We start from the raw sequence: 21,657 nt of genomic DNA on the forward strand, positions 1-21,657 counted from the left end.
CTTTCAGAGAAAAGTTATTTATGTGCCTACTTTTCACTTAATGAAAGCCTGAATCCAATAGTAGCTGAGCACAAGTACAAGCACAACAGAGGGGCCAAAAGCACTGGCTGAAGAACTAGAATATTAAAATTCAGAAAAGTAAAATAATAGGAATTAAAAGCTATCAGTGAGTCTTGGAGGTAAGGAATGCTCACCTTCCAAGTCTCATGTTTCTGGAGAGGACAGGGAATGAGGAAGAAGTACAGAAGGATTAGCTTGCTTTTGATCTCTACCCTCTCTCATTTACCCCTCGTCAAAGCAGGGGTGCTTCACCTGCCTGGTGAGGTACAGAGGAGGAACTGTGTCGTGCGGCTCGGCCTTCCCCAGGCTCATTCTCTTTGGTGTAGCCTGTTTTCAGTGTGTACGTGGTATCGCTTCCATATACAGGCCCTGCCCGGCAGGGGAGGATTTTAGTTCTGTGGTTAAATTTAACTGAGTTGGGAAACAGCAGAAGACTAATTGGCTGCAGATCCAAACTGCATTCTCTAGCTCACTTCAGCACTACTAGTTATAAAGCTGATAATTTGATTCTCTTTCTGCCTGTTGAATTGTGTCTCTATCAAGTGGGCAAGACTGGTGAGAAGAGGAACACACATGCCCACTTAAGGTCTGAGTTCCTGGTTTAGTTAGTCAAGGAGGCAAAATCTTAACAGAAGCAAGGTGGCCAAAGAGGACGGGAGCAGATGCCGCATGGCTCAGCATACCCCAGGATACCGAACAGGGAGGCCCAGCTGCTGGTGACGCTGTCTACTGACAAACATAATTCTTGCTTTTTTATACCCAGGATCCATAAGAACTTACCTCTTACCACTATTAGTAAAAAATAATTAAGTCTTGACTATATAAAGTGCCATGTTTATTTAAAACTTTAAAAAGGACTAATTGTCTTTTGACCATAATACAAACTCTATCAGCATTATACTAACACATAGAGAGGCGAAGATTAGCCAGGAACTCACCTTCACAGACTTGCTGTTGGGATCTTTGATATCAATGTCACTGTAGGCAACGGTAATTAAGGGAGGGTAGATATTTCCATTTTTTGTGTTGGGTACAAGGCGGATACTGTTAAAAGAAAATTCATTTTTAGTTATAAATACATCTAGGCCCTTAAACATACATTTAACTTATTGTTTCTTCTGAATTAGATATGGATAGTCTTGGTGATCTCAGAACTACCAGTTACTAAAAACTAGAGGTCAAACATAAACTAATGGTAACAACATAGGCTATTTGAAGTGGTCAAAACTTTATATTGAAATATAACCTCTGAGACAAATTAGAAACTCTTGTTGATCTAGGTCCTATGAAGTTTACAGATGAAATCAGTTAAGTACTGTGCACCACTTTTGAGGACTACTCAAAAGAGAAGTGTTGGGCTTCCCTGGTGGCGCAGTGGTTGAGAATCTGCCTGCTAATGCAGGGGACACGGGTTCGAGCCCTGGTCTGGGAAGATCCCACATGCCAAGGAGCAACTGGGCCCGTGAGCCACAACTACTGAGCCTGCGCATCTGGAGCTTGTGCTCCGCAACAAGAGAGGCCGCGATAGTGAGAGGCCCGCGCACCGCGATGAAGAGTGGCCCCCGCTTGCCGCAACTAGAGAAAGCCCTTGCACAGAAACGAAGACCCAACACAGCCAAAAATAAATAAATAAATAAATAAATAAATAATAAAAATAAAGGAATTCCTTTAAAAAAAAGTCTTTAAAAAAAAAAAAAAAAAGAGAAGTGTTACATGAAGCCTAGAGGAAGGCAGATAATATCCTAATTTTCAAAGAAGATGAATTCTGAACAAAATACTGTGTCATATCTAATACTGTTTAGGGCACATAATGGGGTACATTTTGCTGAATTCAATGCATTAGTAATGTACAGTTCGTAAACTCAGAAAGGAAAATGCCAAGCACCAGTGGCCAGCATAGTTTCTCCAAGAGTAAATCAGGCGTGACTAGTTTCAATTTCGTTTTCACTAGGGATACTACATTAGATTGAGGGACTGCTAAAAACAGCACAGTTGGATTTCAGCAAGGTATATGACAAAACTTCTGTACTGCCTACCTCATAAGATTATCATAAAAATCAAAATGAAAAAAATAATGTATGTTGAAGTGCCAGAAAGAAGATGGTGTTGATTTTCATCCGTGTATTCAAGGTGCACATCATAAAATATTGGAGTGGGAAGGCTCGTTAAGGTCTTAAGAGATAGGAATCTCACACTGGAGAAGACACACAGGGCTGCAAGGCACTACCCTAAGGCAGGGTCATCATTAAAGTATCCTAGGAAGGGACTTCCCTGGTGGCGCGGTGGTTAAGAATCCGCCTGCCAATGCAGGGGACACGGGTTCGATCCCTGGTCTGGGAAGATCCCACATGCCGCGGAGCAACTAAGCTCGTGCACCACAACTACTGAGCCTGTGCTCTAGAGCCTGAGAGCCACAACTACTGAGCCCGTGTGCCGCAGCTACTGAAGCCCGCACACCTAGAGCCCGTGCTCCACAACAAGAGAAGCCACCGCCATGAGAAGCCCGTGCACCACAACGAAGAGTAGCCCCCGCTCGCTGCAACTAGAGAAAGCCCGTGCGCAGCAAGGAAGACCCAACACAGCCAAAAATAAATAAATAAATTTACTAAAAAAAAAAAGTATCCTAGGAAGAGTGAGGTGTTGATAATTAATGAGGGCCAACTTAGAACAGTAGCTGTTAAAGGAGATGGAACCAGAGGAGGCCTGCCTATTGCAATCACCTGGCAGGCTCTAACATACCTGCTTCAGCCCACTGATCTTCACTTTCCCCCTCTCAACCCATTCTAATTTAGCAGGTCTAGAGTGGGCCTACAATATGAATTTTGGCAAAAGTCCTTAATCTCTTCTGACGTAATTCTCCCCTCTATTAGTGTATCCCAATCTATCGGGACATCTAAAAACACATTATGTATTGTTCCAGTTCAGGTGTTCTTATTGTTTTCATCTGATAATTACAGGTCAGTACTTTCACTACCACATTTTCCCATATACTCTAAGCCTCATTTAGTGCATTAGACGTTTGTTTACCTCAGTGATATTTGGGTAGCAACTCGAATTAATCTTGGCTGACTTCCTAAGTCGTTTTCTCTTCCACTTAGTGCATCCACTAAGAACATGCGCCGAGTCAGAAGCCACTTGCCGGAGCTACTGTCTTTTATAATTAAAAAAAAAAAAAAAAAAAAGATGGCATTTAAAAAATACCTTCAATTCTTCAAGATTGCTCTCAAGGAGAACTTTTGCAGTTCTACTAAATTTTCTACTAAAATTAGCCCTGATTTTACAGTTCTACTAATTTTTCTCAGGATACACTTTTAGCAATAACATAATTTCTTAATAATAAGCCTGATATATTTAGTAAAAATTTCTAAATATACCAGCAACCTTACTGTTTTACTTTTGGGCATGCTATATAGAAACTTAAACTCAGAGAGAATCTATGACCATTCTTATAATCTGTGATTTATTAAAATATCATGTTGGTTGACTGGTTTATTGATTTCAGCTCAGAGAAAGAGTGGTATGTATGGATGCCTTACCTTGGTTCACAAATATTTTATTGTGCTGAAGATTTAAGTTTAACACAGGCACAGCCCAAATATATTGGTGTTGATTTTCATCAGTATATTCAAGGTACACATCATAAAATGTAGGCATGGGGAAGTCAGTTAAGATCTTAGAGATAGGAATCTCACACTGGAAAATAAAATGAAAAATGAAAGTATCCAAATTGAAAATTAGAAAGCATATTTACTATCTTTAAAAGTTTTTTTTAATTGTAAAATGAAATATCTTCAGTTATCGTGTTTATACACATTTCCATGTGTCTTTCAAAACATGAATACTATGTATGATTCTTTTATAAGGGCCAAAATAACTAACTTGGATCTTGTCCTACAACCCATTCATTCTCAACAGTAAGTGTACAGTGAAAAGGTTTAAAAACTCCTATCCTATGAATGAGGTCCCAATTCTTTCTCCTGATGTACACTGCAGTTTATGATTCGGCTCCCCTTAACAGAGCCAGGTTTATCTCCCACTGCTCCCTCTCTGTCTATGGTCCAGTCACACTAATCTACTTACAGTCTCTAAATATGCTATGCTATTCTACATCTCTCTGACATTGCAAATGGTGTTTCTGCTTGACATTCCCTTCCCCACTGTGCTCTCCTGGCAAACTCATATTCATTTTACAAGCTCAAGTATCACTCACTCTGTAAAGCCTTTCTATATTTCCCCAGGAACTGCTAATGAACCCTCCTTTGGACTAACATGGTACCTTGTTCATATCTATAGAACAACACATCACATTCTTTGCAATTCTTTGTCTGTCTATATAGCTGTTTTCTCTACTAGGCTGTGAACTCCTTGAGAGGCAACCACGTTCAATGGAAAAACTATGACTTTCAAGCCTAACAGAACATTTACTTGATGCAACACCTTGAGTAAATTACCTAATCTTACTGAGCACCATTTCCTCATTCATAAAACACAAATAATATGTATTTCACATAGTTATTTCATGGGTCAGATGAGATAAAAATGATAAAATGCTGAGCATACAGCAGCAGGCATTTAACAGGTGTTGATTCTCCTGGCCCAAGGTAGACACACAATAGCATTTTTTAAAAATAACATAGAAGTCATTTCTGATAATAAAAGTAAATTCACGTTCATGATAGAAAATTTGGAAAATATAAAAAAGAGAGAAAATCACCTGTAATCCCACCATTCAGAGATAACCACTGTTAAAAATGTTTATCTTCTTCTAATCTGTTTTCCCTGATAGTATTTTTCAATGTGGTTTTAACAAAACTGGAAGCACAGTTTTGTTCTATGGCGCATGTATATGCATTTTATCAAGAAGTATTTTTGTAGACTAGTGAATTTCTTTCAAACGTTTAATGGCTCACAATATTCCTTTGTACCATACTGTAGTTTTAAAATGCATTACCAAAGGAAGGAAGGTCAGGGAGGGAGGGAGGGACGAAAGCATGGAGGGAGAGAAAAGGAAAGCATTTTTATTTGTTTCTGGAGGGTAGAGGGAGGAGGGAGTGATAACACTTTATTGTTCACTAAAAATGAAGTAATACTTTTGCTTTATTCTAAAATGCTCAAAAGTAGAGATTATTTTTATGACCTATATGCCTAGAAGTAAATAAACAATTGATTATGATGTTTAAGACTCTATCTATGACAAGGTACTCTTTTCATGCTGATTAGATTAATAAAAACTATATCCATCGGTGAAATTATTCGTTACTACAAAAAATTTCCAATTTCAAAAATTCAAAGATATTCCAATTATTGCTGATGTGAAAAAATGAAGCTAAAATACAGACTGTCTAAAATAGTTCCAACTTACATTCTGTTGATAGGTTGTTCCAAAGGAATAAGCAGCATTTAGTCTTGTCTCTGTGTCTGGACAAAGCTACAGCAAAAGAATACAACTGATAAATATCTCTCACAAATGTTTTCTTTGCTTATAGTCAAGGGTTCTCAACACTCAACATGGACATATACTTTATATAATACTCGTTCAATGTATCAAGGGAATGAAAAGTTAAGGGAGCATCTTTGTTATAAGTCATAACTTAAAGTAGTTTTAAGAAATTCCAATTTAAAACACATGAAAGAAATCAACTCTACCAAGCAACTGATGCTCTATCCAAGCAATAATCTAGTGTTTTCCTCATCTTTGCCTCAGTCAAAAATAAGACACGTTAGGAATTCTCTAGCTCGAATCATACTCACCTGTAAAACACCTCCTTCTAAAGTTTGCCACTTGAGAAAATTTCCTCTTACATCATAAGAAGCAGCAACAAACTTCAGTTTTGTATTCTGATTAAAGAAAAACAAGAATAAAACAATGTCACATACTCTGAAACTCTATAAATATATATATTACATAAAACAGTCTATACAAACTTGCAGAGTTTAGACTTCCAGAGTATATATTCAGTAAAATAGTCTATAAAATTTTTTTCATTGTTGATTGATCTTTTCTTTTTCCAGAGATCAAATATTGAATTCAACTATCTTTACTTTGAAGCAACATTAATCTAAGTATCTCTATGATTAAACACACCAAAATAAATGGACTGGGTTTTCGCACAAAAACTATTATTTCAGAATTGAGAGGCAGTGCTGGTGACAGATAACTTCTTTTCAAACCTGTTAAATGTGTGTGTGTGTGTGTGTGTGTGTGTGTGTGTGTGTATGGGGGGTGAGCAGGGGAGGGAAAAATCTGTTCTTTCATTCTAGAAGGTCAAAAAGTTGAGGTAAGAATTTGGAGCTGTGAAGTGCTAAGGAAAGGCATAAGAATCCCAGTCAATCTTTGGAAGCCGTTTTTAAACATGTGGAGATACAGGACAGAGATGGCTTTGCATTTGGTGATGAAAACTGTCCTTCCCAACCCCACAAGTACTACTTGCTGCCATAACGACATAATCCAGAGGTATCATATACTCAAGTAAGGCAGCTAAACTTTATATTGTTTAGTTCCTCAGCAGCTAATATTTAGATTTAGTTTAGTAATTAAAGTTTTACAAGCCTATCAAGAATTATGATTAGTAATATTCTTGTTACCTTTTAAAATTATAAATCAAAATGTAGTTATCTTTTAATAATATAGTGACTTGTACCTGGTTTTCCCCTTTAAAACTGAAATTTGTAGGAAGAGGTGTAGTACTGAGTACTTGAGGTGCTAATCCTAGCTGGTCTCCATAGAACAGCCATGGAAGATTCTGTCTCCTATAAACAATCACAATTGTTTTAATAATGGGGAACAATTCTTAATATGTATTTGTGAAAGTAATTGCACTGAATTTTGTCAAAATGATGGTTCGTCATTTAGAGTAGCCTTACCAAAATGAAACAGAATGAACAGTGCCCAGTCCAGCAGTATTTTCAAAGATAAACTGAAACAGTCGACATGCATCAAAAGTGGTAGAGTCATAAGAATTCATATTCATCACACACATATTTCCAAGAGCTTGGCAAGATGTTAGATTGGCATACACCTACAAGAGAACAATGACAAAGAAATGTATGGACTTTAACATCCTAAGCAAAAGTTGATATAAAAATTACGCTCGGTTTTAACTTTACCTATTCTGCAAATTCTTTTTTTGGATATTCTTTTGCTTTTAATACCTTTCCTCTAATTTCAGTAGAAAAGAACTTTCCATATGGCAGATAAATAATTTGTACATTTTAACTGTAAATTTTGGGTGGAAATATAAAGACAAGCAATTAAAAGAAGAACTAACAGCATGACATTTTAAAAAGCTATTATGTAGAATAATTATTTTTGAAAGAATAATAATTTGTTCCTATATTAGAGCTTATGCATATAAATCTGATCCATTTTAAGTGATTTGTTTATGAACAGCAAAATAAGATCATTTGTTGAGTTTGCCCCTCAAACTTCTTTTCCAGTTTTCCCCTTCAGGAGAAGACCACTCCATTTTTAGTTACTCAAATAAAAATCACTGCAGTAATATTCTTTCTCTCCCTTCTCGTATCCAGCTCATCATTAAATCCTATTGGCTCAATCTTCAAAGTATAGCCAGAGGCTAAACATTTCTCACACTTCCATGGCACCACCCTTGTCCACGAGTCCACCTTCTCTCACTTGGATTACGCTAATGCTCTCCTAAATGGTGCCCCCGCTTCCGTCTTTGCCCCAACAAAATCTGCTCTCCATATTAGAGTGATCTTGTCAAAACCTGAGGTCAACCATTGTCTTCCTTTACACAAAATCCTCTACATCCCTTCCAGTAAACTCCAAGTCCTCACCATAGTCACTCCCTCCATCCGTGAACTCATCTCTCCACTTTCCCTGCTCACTCTGCTCTAGCCACTCAGGTCTCCTTCCTGTTTCTTTAGCACGAACACCGGAGAACTCCTGCTTTGGGACCTCTGCACTTGCTGTAGTCTCTGCTTAGAATACTCTTCCCCTAGATATTTACAAGGCTCTCTCCTACTTCCTTCAGATCTTTACTCAAATATCACGCTCCCAGAGATGCCTGTCCTGACCACCCTCCATAAAATAGCACCACCTTCCACTCTCTATGCTCTTTATCCTGATTTATTTGTCTTCATAGCACTTAGCACCACCTAACATTTACTTACAATATAATTCCACGAGGGATTTTTCCTCTGCCTTTTCCTGAAATAGATAACTTAAAGATTTGAGAACAGGGCCTGGCATACAGTAGGTCATCAATAAACATTTACTAAATGATAGTATGAAACAGTTTCCCCTAACATTCAATTTCTGCTGAATAAGTTTGGACACATTCAATTTACAAATAATGAAATGTGAAATGAATAACATTTTCTTTAGTATTCTCTTTCAGTCCACTTAGAAAGGGTTTATTTTTCTTACAGAAAATGACTAAGGAGATATATCTACTTAGAAAAGTTTTATTAACTGGGGAAAAAATTGTATCACAATTCTTTGAAATGAAATAAAATTATTTTCTAGAAATTCAAACATACCCAACAAGCAGCTGCTGATGATTGCAAATACTCTGCAAACCATTCTGAAGTGAAAGACATGCCCTGTAAACAAAAAGATGAATTTTAGTTTTAAGTTCAAATAGAAATTCCTTAACCCTACACTGTTTAGAAGACATTAATATGCATATTGCTGAGTCGGAAATAACTAACATTACTTTCTCAATATTATCAGAAAAATATATTCTAATGGGAATATAAGAATTAATTCTAAGCAATGTCAGTAATTACAAATAGGACTGAATTACAAAATCACATCACTTAGGCAAAGGATATAAGGAAACAAAGTATGTCTATAATCAAAAAAAAAAAAAACACTATTATGCCCATTTCACCAAAACAAAAAACAAAAATCAAAGTGCAAAAAAGTAAAAGAAAAACTAGATTCTGACTTAGTATTGGTTAACATTTACTGATTTAGGATTATTACACTGTATTAAATAGGCAAGTAATAAAAAAGAAATATTTGTGAATGATTTCTAAGCAACTGGAGACTGGGGATATACAGAGTAACTAATATGTAAAATCTCCAAAGTGGTGATTCGCAAACAATGATGGGTATCAGAATCAACTGTGGAATTTCCTAAGAACAGAAAATGCTTGGCTTCATTCTAAACCAAATGAAACAGAATGTCTAGGATGAGACCAAGGCATGCATGTGCTCTGAAAGCTGCAGATACAAGCCTCTAGTTAAGCACCACTGCTGTAAAGCTCATCTGCATATCTTGTTAAAAAATGAGACACCGAGAAGCACCATTCAGAATAAATTCTCTGAACATGGACAACGGAAATAAAACCAAATTATATGAATCATGACACCACAACTGTCAAAGAAATCTAAAATAAAGTTATGAGTCACTTCATAATTCATTATTTTCATCTCTTCAATAAGCAAAAATTCTCATTTTATAAGAAGAAAACTTATGCATAGAAGGTTGACTAACACACACAAAAAAACTGAGTAAAAATGGAAAGCAATAACAACAGCACTGGCAAATGCATGTAAAATGAAGCCACAGACAATGCCAGTGACAAAGTTGTATGGTCCTTTGTAAAACAATATCCACGGAATTTTTAGAAACACTTAGGAAATTTGTCTCAAGGCAATAATCTCCCCAAAAGGAAAAACACATCTTTGTGCATAAAATAGTTGACAGCAATATTATTAATAACAGAAAACCTAAATAGTCAATAGACATACAATTACATGAATTTCAATGCATAAACTGGAGTATTACATGACTATTTAAAATTATAATTACATTGGTTGAGCCTGGAACACAGTATAGAGAAACCAAGGTAGTGCCTAAAGACTGAAAGACATGTCAAAATAACACAGGGGCTATACCAAAGGGAAGTCCAAATGTGAGACAATTTGAGCTTTGAAAAAAAGAATAACAGTGACAGATTATAACACACTCATGATACCTGGAGTTTGCAGTAAAGTTAAAAAAAAAAAAAGCACAGAGAGAAAAGAAAGCATTCTTTATAGAAGACTGCTAACTAAAAATATAAAGGGAACAACAGAATTGTGAAATCATTTTGAAATAACCAATTTAATAATTGATTCAGGTAAGGTTCATCAATGGCTGCTAAAATAGATATGTAAGTAGTCTCAAAGTAAAATCTCAGACTAACTTATTAGTCACAGTACCTTTACAATGGAGAGAAGTGGCAGACAGCACCATGACCAGGCAGTCAATTTAGCATCACCACTAACTGCACATCCTGACATTATGTGCTCCTTGTTGATGCAATGGGCTGTACACAACACCTATATCATATTTTTGCAAAAAGACATTTCACTGAGTCTAATCATGAGAAAAATCCAGAGTGTGGGATGCTCTACAAGAAAGTTGGCCTTGACTCTGCAAGAGTCAATGCCATAAAAGCAAAAAAAAAAAAAAAAAAAAAACCCAAAACAAAACCAAAAAACCCAAAAAGCAAAACAGAACAAGGGTCTCTCTGTTCTAAATTAAAGGAGACTAAAAAGATTAACTCAGTGTGGGGTCTTTCACTGATCCTGGGTCCCCCTTGCCAAAAAGACTTTATTGAAACAAGTGGGGAAATTTGGATATGAACAGTATATCAGGTAATTCTATTATATTAATTTTAATCTTATTAGGTGTGATACCAGAAAAATGTCCTTGTTCTTAGGAGCTACATAATAAACTATTTAGGAGTGAAATGTTATACAGCTACAACTTATTTGCAAGTGGCTCAGAAAAAAATATGGATGCGTATGTGTGCATATGCATACGTTTACATACACAGAGATAAAGCAAATGTGGCAAAACATTAATAATTGGTTAAACTACTAAAAGATATATGCACAGTTATTATTTTTTCCAACTTTTCTGCAACTTAAAAATTTTTCAAAATTTAAGTTGGGAAAACAAACCAAGACGTAAGGTGTTTTTGGAAAAAGGGAATGGGAAGACACTGATTCATATATTTGGAAAGTTTTTATTGATTGTCTGGTATATTACTTGAGGAGGATTGGATGTCTCTTATAAAATTATATAAAACTATAGGATAAATACAGAAATAGTTAGAGATGTGTGTATGTATATACATAATGTGTGTATATATTTTCTAGCTATGTCTGCTAAAGAGGGCATACTAAGCATGGTAATCTTGGTTTCTAAATATCATCCTTAAGAGCTTCTTAGAGAAATAACTGTTTCCAGGGCTGAAGCAGGAAAAGTACAAGATGAGCCTGGAAATCTTATTGTGCCAGAAAGTAAGGAAATGCTCAAAGAATGATAGAGATATGTCAAAAAGACATAGGAACCAACTCAAAGGGGCTTCTAATAATGGCCAAATCTATGACAATTTGAGCACCAAAACAAATAATACATATACTGGATTATAAAAAGGGAATAAAATAGGAACCCACAAATCCATACTGTCCTTATGAACAAATAAATATATAAAGGTGAGGAAGGGAAAATTCCTTACAGTAGAACGTTAATAATGTGGAAGGAATGATAGAAACATTTGGCAACCATCATAGTAGTGGTTGATGAAGGCAAGTGACATCAGTGGAAACTAAAGCTACTTAGTTTAGAGAAGGTTTAGAGAAGAAGAAGTGTAACCCTGGAAATTCTCCTCAAAAATACTACCAAATACAAAGGGAAAATGGTAACTTAATAGCAGATGTGGTGAGTTTACAGCAGGGGGTGACAGTTAGGTTGACATCACCAGTGGTGGGACAGATGGACATCATGTGTCTCCTGATGTGACGCAATGGATTGAGAAGAGCACAACATCTTTTTTGTGGTTTCCTGCCAGGCATGTCCTGATTATGAAAAAAGACTGGATGGACCCAGGTTGAGGGTCACCCTCTGGATTGTAAGGCCTATAGTCTTCAAAACTGTCGAGCTAGGGGACTTCCCTGGTGGCCTAGAGGTTAGGATTCTGGGTTTTCATTACTGTGGCCCAGGGTTCAATCCCTGGTCAGGACACAAGATCCCACAAGCCGTGTGGCATGGCCAAAAAAAAAAAAAAAAAAAATAGTAAAATGACAAAACTGTCGAGTTCATGAAAGGCAGGGAAAGACTGAGGACCTGTTCCAGATTGGAGGAGACTGAAGGGGACATGACCTCTAAATGACTGGTAATCTGAGACCAAATATGAAAAAGAGACATTGTTGGAATTTTTGGCAAAATTATTTTTACTTATTTTGAAAAGGAAAAAAATGAAAATTAAAGGCCTGCAAATTTGATAATGGTATATGTCACTATAATCCGAGACTGGAGAAGAATGCCACAGAAAACATAAATCTTATTACAAATGAGCCAATTTTTGGATGATCTTAAGCTCCCTATGTATATGTCTATTTTAGTATTTGTTTTTCTGCAAATATTTGGTACTTGCTTGTAATCCCACAAGACTATACTGGAGGAGAGGAATTTTTGCTTTATTCATGAGGATTCCAGATTCCACCCTCATCACGGCTATCCTTACAGCCCCCCTAGTCACTCCCATTTATTCAATGATGATTGTAGCAACCAGATCCTAGCCTGTCCACACAAGCTCTACTCATTAACTAACTCCTAGTTAGTCATCTAACTCCTATTCTCTCGGACTGACGACCTCTTCAGTTTCAATTCATCCACTTCCCATTTTACATCCCAGATCTTGTCATCACTAGATTCTGTTGCAAAAGCTCTAACTATATGCCATCACACTCTCATCTATAAACAAGGAACTTGGCCGGATACAAATAATCCTCAAATCTCCAGTGACTACCATGTACAGGCTCTGTGAGGTAGGTATTATTATACCCAACCTATAGACAATAAAACTGACGTTTAGAAAGCCCAAAGGTATAAAACTAATGACTGGTAAATCCAGGGTTCAAATCTAGAGTCTCTGGTGCTCTTAACTATATTATACTGCATTCTTTATAGGATCTATAAAGGACCTTTCCAGCTTAAACATTCTGAAATCCACTGAAAAAGAAATGAGCTAAGGTAGAGAAGAGAGCAACTGTACTTATAAATTATAATGCTGAGTTGTTAGTCTAATGTTTCTTATTGAATGATAATTTCTGTTTTAAAGTGATTTACACATAAACGTTTCTCATTTTAGCCCCAAATTAATTACCAAAGGAAGAAATGCAGAAATATCCTTAACAATAGAACAAAAAAACTGAAGCACACTCACAAGATCTCCATAACGTGCAGCTGAAATCATACGTGGAGGGAAATTCCCTGTGCTGCTGAAGCATAATCCCCCTGTCTTCATTAATAAATAAGAAAAAAAAAAAAGTTTATGGAAGAATATAAGTAATTTAATTTAAAAGTATATACATTATCAATTGATTAGACTTACTAAAATGTTAGGTTCTGAACACACACAGGACCTGCTGGTATTAATGAATGTTGGTTCACATTGGACACACCTGTCAATATAACAAAAATAATTTTTTAAATGTTAATAAATTACACTAGCCCTAATTTAATTGAGAACTTGTCTTCCTAACTGATTAGATTAGAATAGATTCATTCAACTAAGCAATTACTTGTAATAAAGTAAACATATTAAAAGTATTAATGCTGATATACTACTCTTTGTATTACAAGGCAAGGTATAAATAAATAAAATTAACCAATAATAGGCAAATATTCTTTTGAAACCGCAGGTAATATAAAATAAATAGTATTGAATAGCAAAGATGGTTAAGTCACTCAAATAACAAAAGAATCCAACAAACTCATATAAATGAAACCAAATCTATTTTTATAAGTAGTTATTATCGAATATACTTTCCTTATTTTTCTGCCACAAAGCAAAAAGGTAACATGCTGAAAAGAAACAAGTATCTATACCCTCATCAAACCTACAACAAACACTCTTAAAAGTCTTTTCATCGTCTTTATTTATTTTAGGAAAATACTTTATATTTTTCATTAATGAATGAGATAGAGGGAGGGAGGCAGCGGACTAGTGGGGACACTGATAGGCTTCTATGGGTACTCATTCCTTACAAAATAGAACAGGTAGGAGGAGGAGCTGGGGCACAGCACAGAACTCAGACTAGGCTTGGGGAGGTATAAGAGGGGAGGAATAGGGGATCAACCCAGTAGTCTGTATTAGGATACTACAACCTAGGTCAGCCTGAGAGAAAAGATGATCCAACACTAAGTATCCCCAGGAGAAACTGCTCAAGTATTTTCTATCTCAAATTTGGGAACTGAAGAGAAAACGGTATTTAGAGGGAGGTCAGCATGTAGGCGTCTAAAAAAATTGAAGAATTGGAATAGGGATGATGTGTTTGAGTTAAAGAAAGGGAGGGGTGTGTATGTGGTGTGCAGGTATGCATGCATAAATGGGGAACAGGAAGTGACAGAGAATCAGGCTATAAATCAGGATACCTGGATTATGATAATTATCATCACATTTATTAACATATTTTTATGTAATATAATATATAAAGATAGTACCTAGTATATAATAAGCAGATTGCAAATAAAAGTTACTATTATATACTATGCATTATATTATAGATTATGTACAAATTACATGACAAACAAAAATAGCTACCTTTTACTGAGCACTTACTCTGTAGTACTTAGCTAAGAACTTTAGGTATGTAAAGTATGTTTCTGAGCTGTGGTAACAGCCTATGAAGTGGGTGGTATGTCCCCATTCTGAAGACAAGGAGACAGACTTATCGAGCGAGGTCAAACAACCAACAAGACACTGAAACAAGAATTAAACCCTATTCTGTCTCATTTTCTGGGCCTCAGCTTCTTTACCTGTTTATTTCTATCCTTCCTTGGGTTATTGTGAGGAGCAAGGAATCTGACAGGAAAGGCACAGATTCTACATAAATATAAGACATTAACGAAGTCAGCACCCAGCACACCGCTTACCTGTTTCCTAAAGCATTTGCTATTGTAAAAGAGTTTTCACTTTCCTCACAGAGCTTACAAGTTGCTTGAGACAACAACGTTCCATTAACATCTCTTTCCACTAAACAATTTAGAAACAATAAGATGTTAACTCATAGTCAATAGATAAGCTTCTACACACTTCGTAAAACCCAGGTGTAATTATTATTCTAGTAATTCTCAAAACACCTTGTTTGCATAAAGACATGTCAAACATAATAAAGTATCGAAAAGTGAAGGCTTCCCCATTCCCACATAAAAAATACAGAAACCAATTTCCAAATCATCATCATCATAATAAATTAATATATTTTCCTCAAAGAACTTCTTACCTCTTACCTGCATGTTCCTGTTACACTGGATTTGGGGAAACAAGTATTTTCATAGACTTCTGATAAGTTTCACAACTTAGAGGGCTTTTGGTGGTATCTATTAAAATTGTAATTTCACATACCTTATAATACTACAATTCCATTTTCAGATACCTAACCCACAGAAACACTTGAACATGTGCATAAGAATATTCATCAAAACATTATTTGTTAAAAAAACAATCTAAATATTTTAAATAGCAAAATGCTATGAAATACCATGGAGTGGATTAAAAAGAATGTGGTAGCTCTAACAGATCATACCATTAACTGAAAAAAGTATGCTGGAGAACAATGTTTTTGGTATGAAATATTTACATAAAAAATACCACTTATATTTCCTGTGGTTACAATGTATACAATGTACATTAAAAACAGGAAAAAAAATGAGTCTATAAGGACACATTCTAGAATCTACTTCTTACCTAAAATATGGCCAGTGGGACAGTGGCATTTTCCTTCTGCAGTTAAACCACCAGGGCAAGAAATACAGTTCCAGCCATCTCCAGTAACACCTTTCTAAATTAAAAAAAAAAAAATTTTCCCTTTCTTAATTAATGTTCTCCTTCTTAACTGATCATGTAAGTTCAAAAAGCCACAATAGTGTATAATTTGCAGGAGATATGCAAATAAATTATACAAATATGAGCCACATAAAGATTTCCTGGATAGACAATTTGTGCTTATATTCAAAAATTAAGCTATACATTATTACTATAAGTACTGACTACTATTAACTCCAGGCAATAGTTCTTTCTTCCTTATGATTTTCAATTTAAATGAGTCCTTACTCTCATAATTAATATTGTCATTCAGTTTTTCCATTTACAAAGAAAAAATGCAACAAAATTCAACACTATTTAATCAACAGATAGCCAATTAATAGTTTAGTCTTACCTGTTCTAAAATAGTTATTCTAATTTTTAAAAATTCAAATACAATAGCTTTTAACAATTAAGTTATGATTTAAAATGGATGAATGTTATGGTAAATAAATATACTTAAAGTTGTTTAAATTATGAGATCTTTCCTTTTATCTACTAATAGTTTGTACTAGTAAAGGTTTTTGATAAAATATGACATCATCAAAAATTGGGCTTAAAATATTATATGGTTTAGAAAAAAACCTAGGGTAAAAATACAGTAATTTTATTACAAATATGGATGTAACCAAAATTAATAGAAAACAATGGTAACAACAAAACAATGCCACAAATTATTTTAGGTTTTGGTTGAAAAGACTAGATATATCAAGAAATGCTCCTATATTTATTAGTACATTTATACATGTAGGACTATTTAAAAATTATGATAGCTTAGTAATGTCACTGAAAAATAAATCTGCTTTGGCACCATTTCATATTAGCAGCTTTTTATCACTGTAATTCAGCTAGGGTCAATATTTCCAAAAATATAAAGTTTCAAAATGATCATCAAACCTGTAAGTACTAGTCATAAACCAGGACTGGTTTATATATTAAATATTAAATTCCCACTCAATTTTTTTAATACAATAATGAGAAGAAACATTACTATAAAGGCAGAACTGGCACACTGACTCCTAATTACCCAAAATGATTCAAAGATATATTTCTGTTAATTAAGAATCATCATATATAGTAACTATTAATTTACTTATTTTCCAAAAATTATGATATAATGAAATGATTAACAAAACAGCAACAGATATTAACCTATTTACTGATGAAACTGGCATTTCATGAACTCATCACTCAGATATCATTACGAACATGAATCATTATATAAAACTGTTGACGCTAAATCTAAGACACTGAACTCACTCTGTACCAAATGATACACACATGCAAAACTGCTCTATATATGTATCATTCACTCATCTATTGATATTTGCTTTTATAACTCAGTTTCTCTATGAAATAAAAATAAAAATAAAGACACTCAAATTTTCACAGCTTTGTGTTTTTTCAGATTTCAGGTTTTAAAAAGTAAAGCAATATCTTTGTTTTTTTCCAAGTTTGCAAAATTTCACTGATCTCCCAAAATTTACTCTAGTAAAAACAAAGTTGGCTTAATAATTTTAAAATCTGTGGGAAAATATTAGAGTACAGCATTAAATTGTAGTTTAAAAAACAAAGGTATTTAATTTATTATTTTTTACAGTAAGATTATTTTTTAAAATAAATACTCCATACCATGTTTTCTGGGCACTTTTTACAAATAATATCAGGTCCTCCATTATTAGAGATCATCTGAAATCCTGGTAGACACACACATACAGTTCCTAAAAAGAAAAGAGCCAATTTTGACCTTGATAAATAAAACTCCAAGATAGGAAAATTTTAATAACTCTTAAGAAGTAGTAGTTAAGAGCAAGACAGCGGAGGGACTTCCCTGGTGGCACAGTGGTTAAGACTCTGTGTTCCCAATACAGGGGGCTGGGGTTTGATCCCTGGTTAGGAAACTAGATCCCACATGCATGCCACAACTAAGAGTTTGCATGCCACAACTAAGGAGCCCGCAAGCCGCAACTAAGGAGCCCTCCTGCCACAACTAAGACCCAGTGCAACCAAATGAATAAATATTAAAAAAAAAAAAAAAGCAACACAGTGGAGCCAGTACTGCGTAGGTTCTAATCTTGATTCTGTTACTTGGTTGTGTGACTCTGAGCAAGATACTGAACTGCTCTGTGCCTTGGCTTCCAATTTGCTAAAATGGGAACAACAAACAGTACCTACCTCACGGGGTTAATATAAGTTAGTTATTATCTGTAAAGGTCTTAGAATCCGTCTGGCACACAGTAGGTATTGTGTTTGCTACCATTTTAAGTGCAAGCATAAATAAACTATTAAGTTATAGCTATTAAACTAATAACCAAACTACTGATTAACTGCTATGGGAGATTTTACATTTCTATTTCATCCAACCATACACGTATATTCAATGAATTCAAATTTACTTTGTCAAAACAAAACCTTATTAGGAAAGTTACCTCGATTCAAATAAATCACTGTTTTCCTCTGTTTGGAAAGATAGTAAACTTTATAAGATAATCACTACTCAATTTGCTGGGTAGGTAAGGACAGCATTCTCTAAGAAGGCATTAAGTGGATACAGCACCCATAGGAATCCATGTAGTAGAATGCTTATGACATCAGGGTTCATAACTATGAACCTTACACTTTAGAGTCTGGGTAATGCTTTCTCATTCATATTTCCTCACCTGAGAATCCTGACCTGTCCTACACAATGACTTAAATAAAGATACATCAAATTTCAAGATGGCAGAAAGTTAATACCCTGGGTGCCCAAACCGAAATTAAAAACATTCTAAACTTTATAATATAGGAAAACTCTTATTCTGAGCAGTTTCAGTGAGGACAACTAGGACCAAATGATGAACGTCTCAAGAAGAAAAAAGTTAAGTTTAATCTAAAGAGACTTTAAAGGCAATCAGTAATATTCAACAATGAAAGGGCTAAATCCTAAGGAAATCTATAATATTACGGACAGACTGTATAGTGGAAACACATAGGTCAAGACTGAGGGCAAAGAGACAGGAGTTCTTCCCGTCCCCAATTTTTAGAAGACAAAGAAGACATTACGACCTCATCTGGGCTTCCATTTCCTTATCTGTAAAACGAGGAGACTGGACCCGATTACGGTTAAGGTCCCTTCCAGCTCTAAATTCTGGGATTTGAAAAGATCAAAAACTATCAAAGTTTACAAGCGCTAATTTGCATTCCCTCCCTAACCTGTTCTGTCACCTGCTCCTCTGCACCTCAGATTACTTCTCTATTTTTCTTCCTTCGGTAGTCAGCTTTCCAGGTGCCTCCCTAAAGACCCCCGGATGAGGAGTGGGGGACTGGAGCCGAGAAATTAATTACGACAGCCTATGAGGTAGCGGACTCAGGGTTTCCCCAACCTCACTCGTTGTGTGCAAGCTTCAATCCTCCAAGGAAACCCTCCTCTCAGGCGTTGGCAGTTAACCTTTCTGAAACATTCCTTCCGCAGACGAAAAGATGTTTTAGTGACGAGGGGTCTGGGGACAGCATCAAGGCGGAGGTGTTACTTTGGCTAGGGCCCATCCTGGACCGTCTCACCTCGAGCATCCTGCCTCTGATTGGGTCCACACGCGACACAGGAGAGCGCGGAGATATCGAAGTACTGGTTGTGGCCGCACGTCTCCGGCTGCCGGAAAGGGAAGAAGAAGGTCTGAGCCTGTGAGACGCGAAGAAGGACCAACAAGAGGAACAGAGTCACACCCGCAGCGTTTAAGGTGGACCAAGCCGCCATTGCCACCACAGTCCCGCGTCCGCCCGTCACCATGATGCACACACTAGCGGCCGCACAGTCTCCGGCGCCCCATCAGCCTCCGCGACAACTCTGCAGAGCTGATTGGACAACTGCGGTCCGGAAGTGTCTGCCTGCGCTGCCTGGTTGCTAGGTTACCAAAGCTCGGGAAGCTGGCTGGTCTGGGAAAGCATGAGTTAGAGGCAAGCCTACCCTGGAGCCTGGCAGGTGGGACCGGCTATTTAAAACGTTTGCTTCAAACTCTGCTACTCGACCCATTAGCGGGACGTGAAATCAATTTAGGAGGTGGCGAAATAGATAACCACAGCAAAGAAAATATCTGATTTTTATCACACAAATTAAGTATTGCTTCATTAAACTGTTAAATGATATTTACATCAAAATTTACACAGACTAGGTTATTTTCGTGTTAAAGGAGACATTCCAACAATGTATTTGTCAAAATACATTGGTCAAAAAAGTAGGAAAAACACTGATTTGAAATATGCAATGTTGGAAGACTGGCTCAAGCACTAAAAACAGATCTTTCCTGACAGACCTTTCTTTGTGTTTCCATGTTCTGTGTTTTAAGCATAGACATCATGTTTATAAAATGAGATCTTTAGTCCAGTTGTGAATAAAAAAGGAACTTATTTTTTATTTTTATTTTTATTTTTATTTTTTATTTTTTTTTTTTTTAGGAACTTATTTTTTAAAATCAAATATACACATACATGATTGTTGTCTTTCAAAATGGGCACTCTTGGAAGCTGTTAGCCCCGAAACATTTTAGAATTACCTTCAAAGCCAGTTTCTGGGTCATAAAAGAAAAAGTTATTTCTTAATATTTAAATTTCACTTCTGCTTTTGTTGTTGTATTTTGTTCTCCCCCCCAATAAAATCTGGCATATTTTGAAGCCACCTTATTCATCAGTGGTATCTTGAAATGACTTTTGGCTTTCCCCAAAAAACCACAAACTTCATAATAAAAATGATGATTTATCACTATTAAGGAAAATACACATGTATAATGTTCTCAATACGTGTGGGAAAATGCATCTAAGGAAGTTAGATAACTTTAACTATTAGCCACCATTAGGCCTAGTATTTGTCATGTGACCTTCCCCAAAAGACCAGCATTCACTCTGTCGCTAATATCTATGACACAGAAGGTGTATGTTATGAAAACTGTTCCTTAAAGAGGCATTAAAAAAATGTTTTTTGAGTAATTACCATGTTGTTGGAGTGTCTAATTTGAAGTAGAAATCACTTATCTGAATATAATTTTTGAAAAACATATGACTCCATAAATGTTAATGGGGGCTCAGAAGGAGTATGGTCAGAATAGTTGAGATTAATCCGCAAAAGCTTCCTGTGGGTGAATTTTAACTCTAGTCTTCCTTAATGCTCTGTGGGAGTGGTCAGGGCAGTAAAATTTACTCACTGTCTACTATATAATTGAAGCAATAAAAGAGCAGATTCTTTGTATTCCACACTGTGCACTATGCTAGGCACTTGACAGCATTAACCTTAACTCTTCATAATAACCCTTTGCAGGAACGCTGTCCCCTTTTTTGGCTACTTTTACAATTAGAGAAACTGAGGATCAAAAAAGTTACATTTTAGGAAGTGGTGAAACTAGACTCTGTCTCCATCTGGCCAACTCCAAAATTGTTGTTATCTTTTCATACTCGTTATGTTGAACGAGTTGCTTTACTCAGTTGTTATCTTCTCAATCCATTTAGTGGCTTCTTTGCAGAATAGGTAGAGAAAAAAAGGCATATTCTATATGTAGGACAAACCTGTTGTCTTTAGTTAACAAGATGATACTGCCATTTTATACCACAGACAGTGGAACTATGTGGTTGTCTAAGACCTTTGGGCACTGCACCTAAAAAACTTCCCCAAATAGCTAAATAGTTTATTTGTAGCACAAGGATTCAAAATAGATGTAGTTAAGTTGGAAATAACTGTAGATACTCTCGGTTCATCTTTATAAACTGCCTAGAAGGATAACAGAAAGACTGTTAGCT

General features: G+C 35.8%; 1 protein-coding gene across 4 annotated transcripts in view; it reads right to left on the reverse strand.

Moving 5' to 3' along the window:
* The window catches only part of TMEM67 (transmembrane protein 67), a 44,162-nt gene extending 24,476 nt beyond the window's left edge, over positions 1-19,686 (reverse strand). For all 4 annotated transcript variants that reach the window (XR_009005825.1, XM_057532304.1, XM_057532303.1 and 1 more), the window contains exons 1-14: positions 19,435-19,686; positions 17,527-17,615; positions 15,778-15,871; positions 14,964-15,063; positions 13,420-13,489; positions 13,252-13,326; positions 8,563-8,625; positions 6,925-7,079; positions 6,702-6,810; positions 5,812-5,898; positions 5,423-5,488; positions 3,597-3,753; positions 3,088-3,211; positions 999-1,104 (exon numbers count right to left, since the gene is read on the reverse strand). Coding sequence is in view for 3 of the 4 variants with exons in the window: in XM_057532304.1 (XP_057388287.1) it covers positions 999-1,104; positions 3,088-3,211; positions 3,597-3,753; positions 5,423-5,488; positions 5,812-5,898; positions 6,702-6,810; positions 6,925-7,079; positions 8,563-8,625; positions 13,252-13,326; positions 13,420-13,489; positions 14,964-15,063; positions 15,778-15,871; positions 17,527-17,615; positions 19,435-19,660 (1,521 nt within the window). In the remaining variant the exon portion in view is untranslated. The remainder of the gene's footprint in view (positions 1-998; positions 1,105-3,087; positions 3,212-3,596; positions 3,754-5,422; positions 5,489-5,811; positions 5,899-6,701; positions 6,811-6,924; positions 7,080-8,562; positions 8,626-13,251; positions 13,327-13,419; positions 13,490-14,963; positions 15,064-15,777; positions 15,872-17,526; positions 17,616-19,434) is intronic.
* Between the last annotated feature and the right edge of the window lie 1,971 nt (positions 19,687-21,657).

The sequence above is a fragment of the Balaenoptera acutorostrata genome, chromosome 17, assembly GCF_949987535.1.
Source record: "Balaenoptera acutorostrata chromosome 17, mBalAcu1.1, whole genome shotgun sequence".
Taxonomy (NCBI): Eukaryota; Metazoa; Chordata; class Mammalia; order Artiodactyla; family Balaenopteridae; genus Balaenoptera; species Balaenoptera acutorostrata.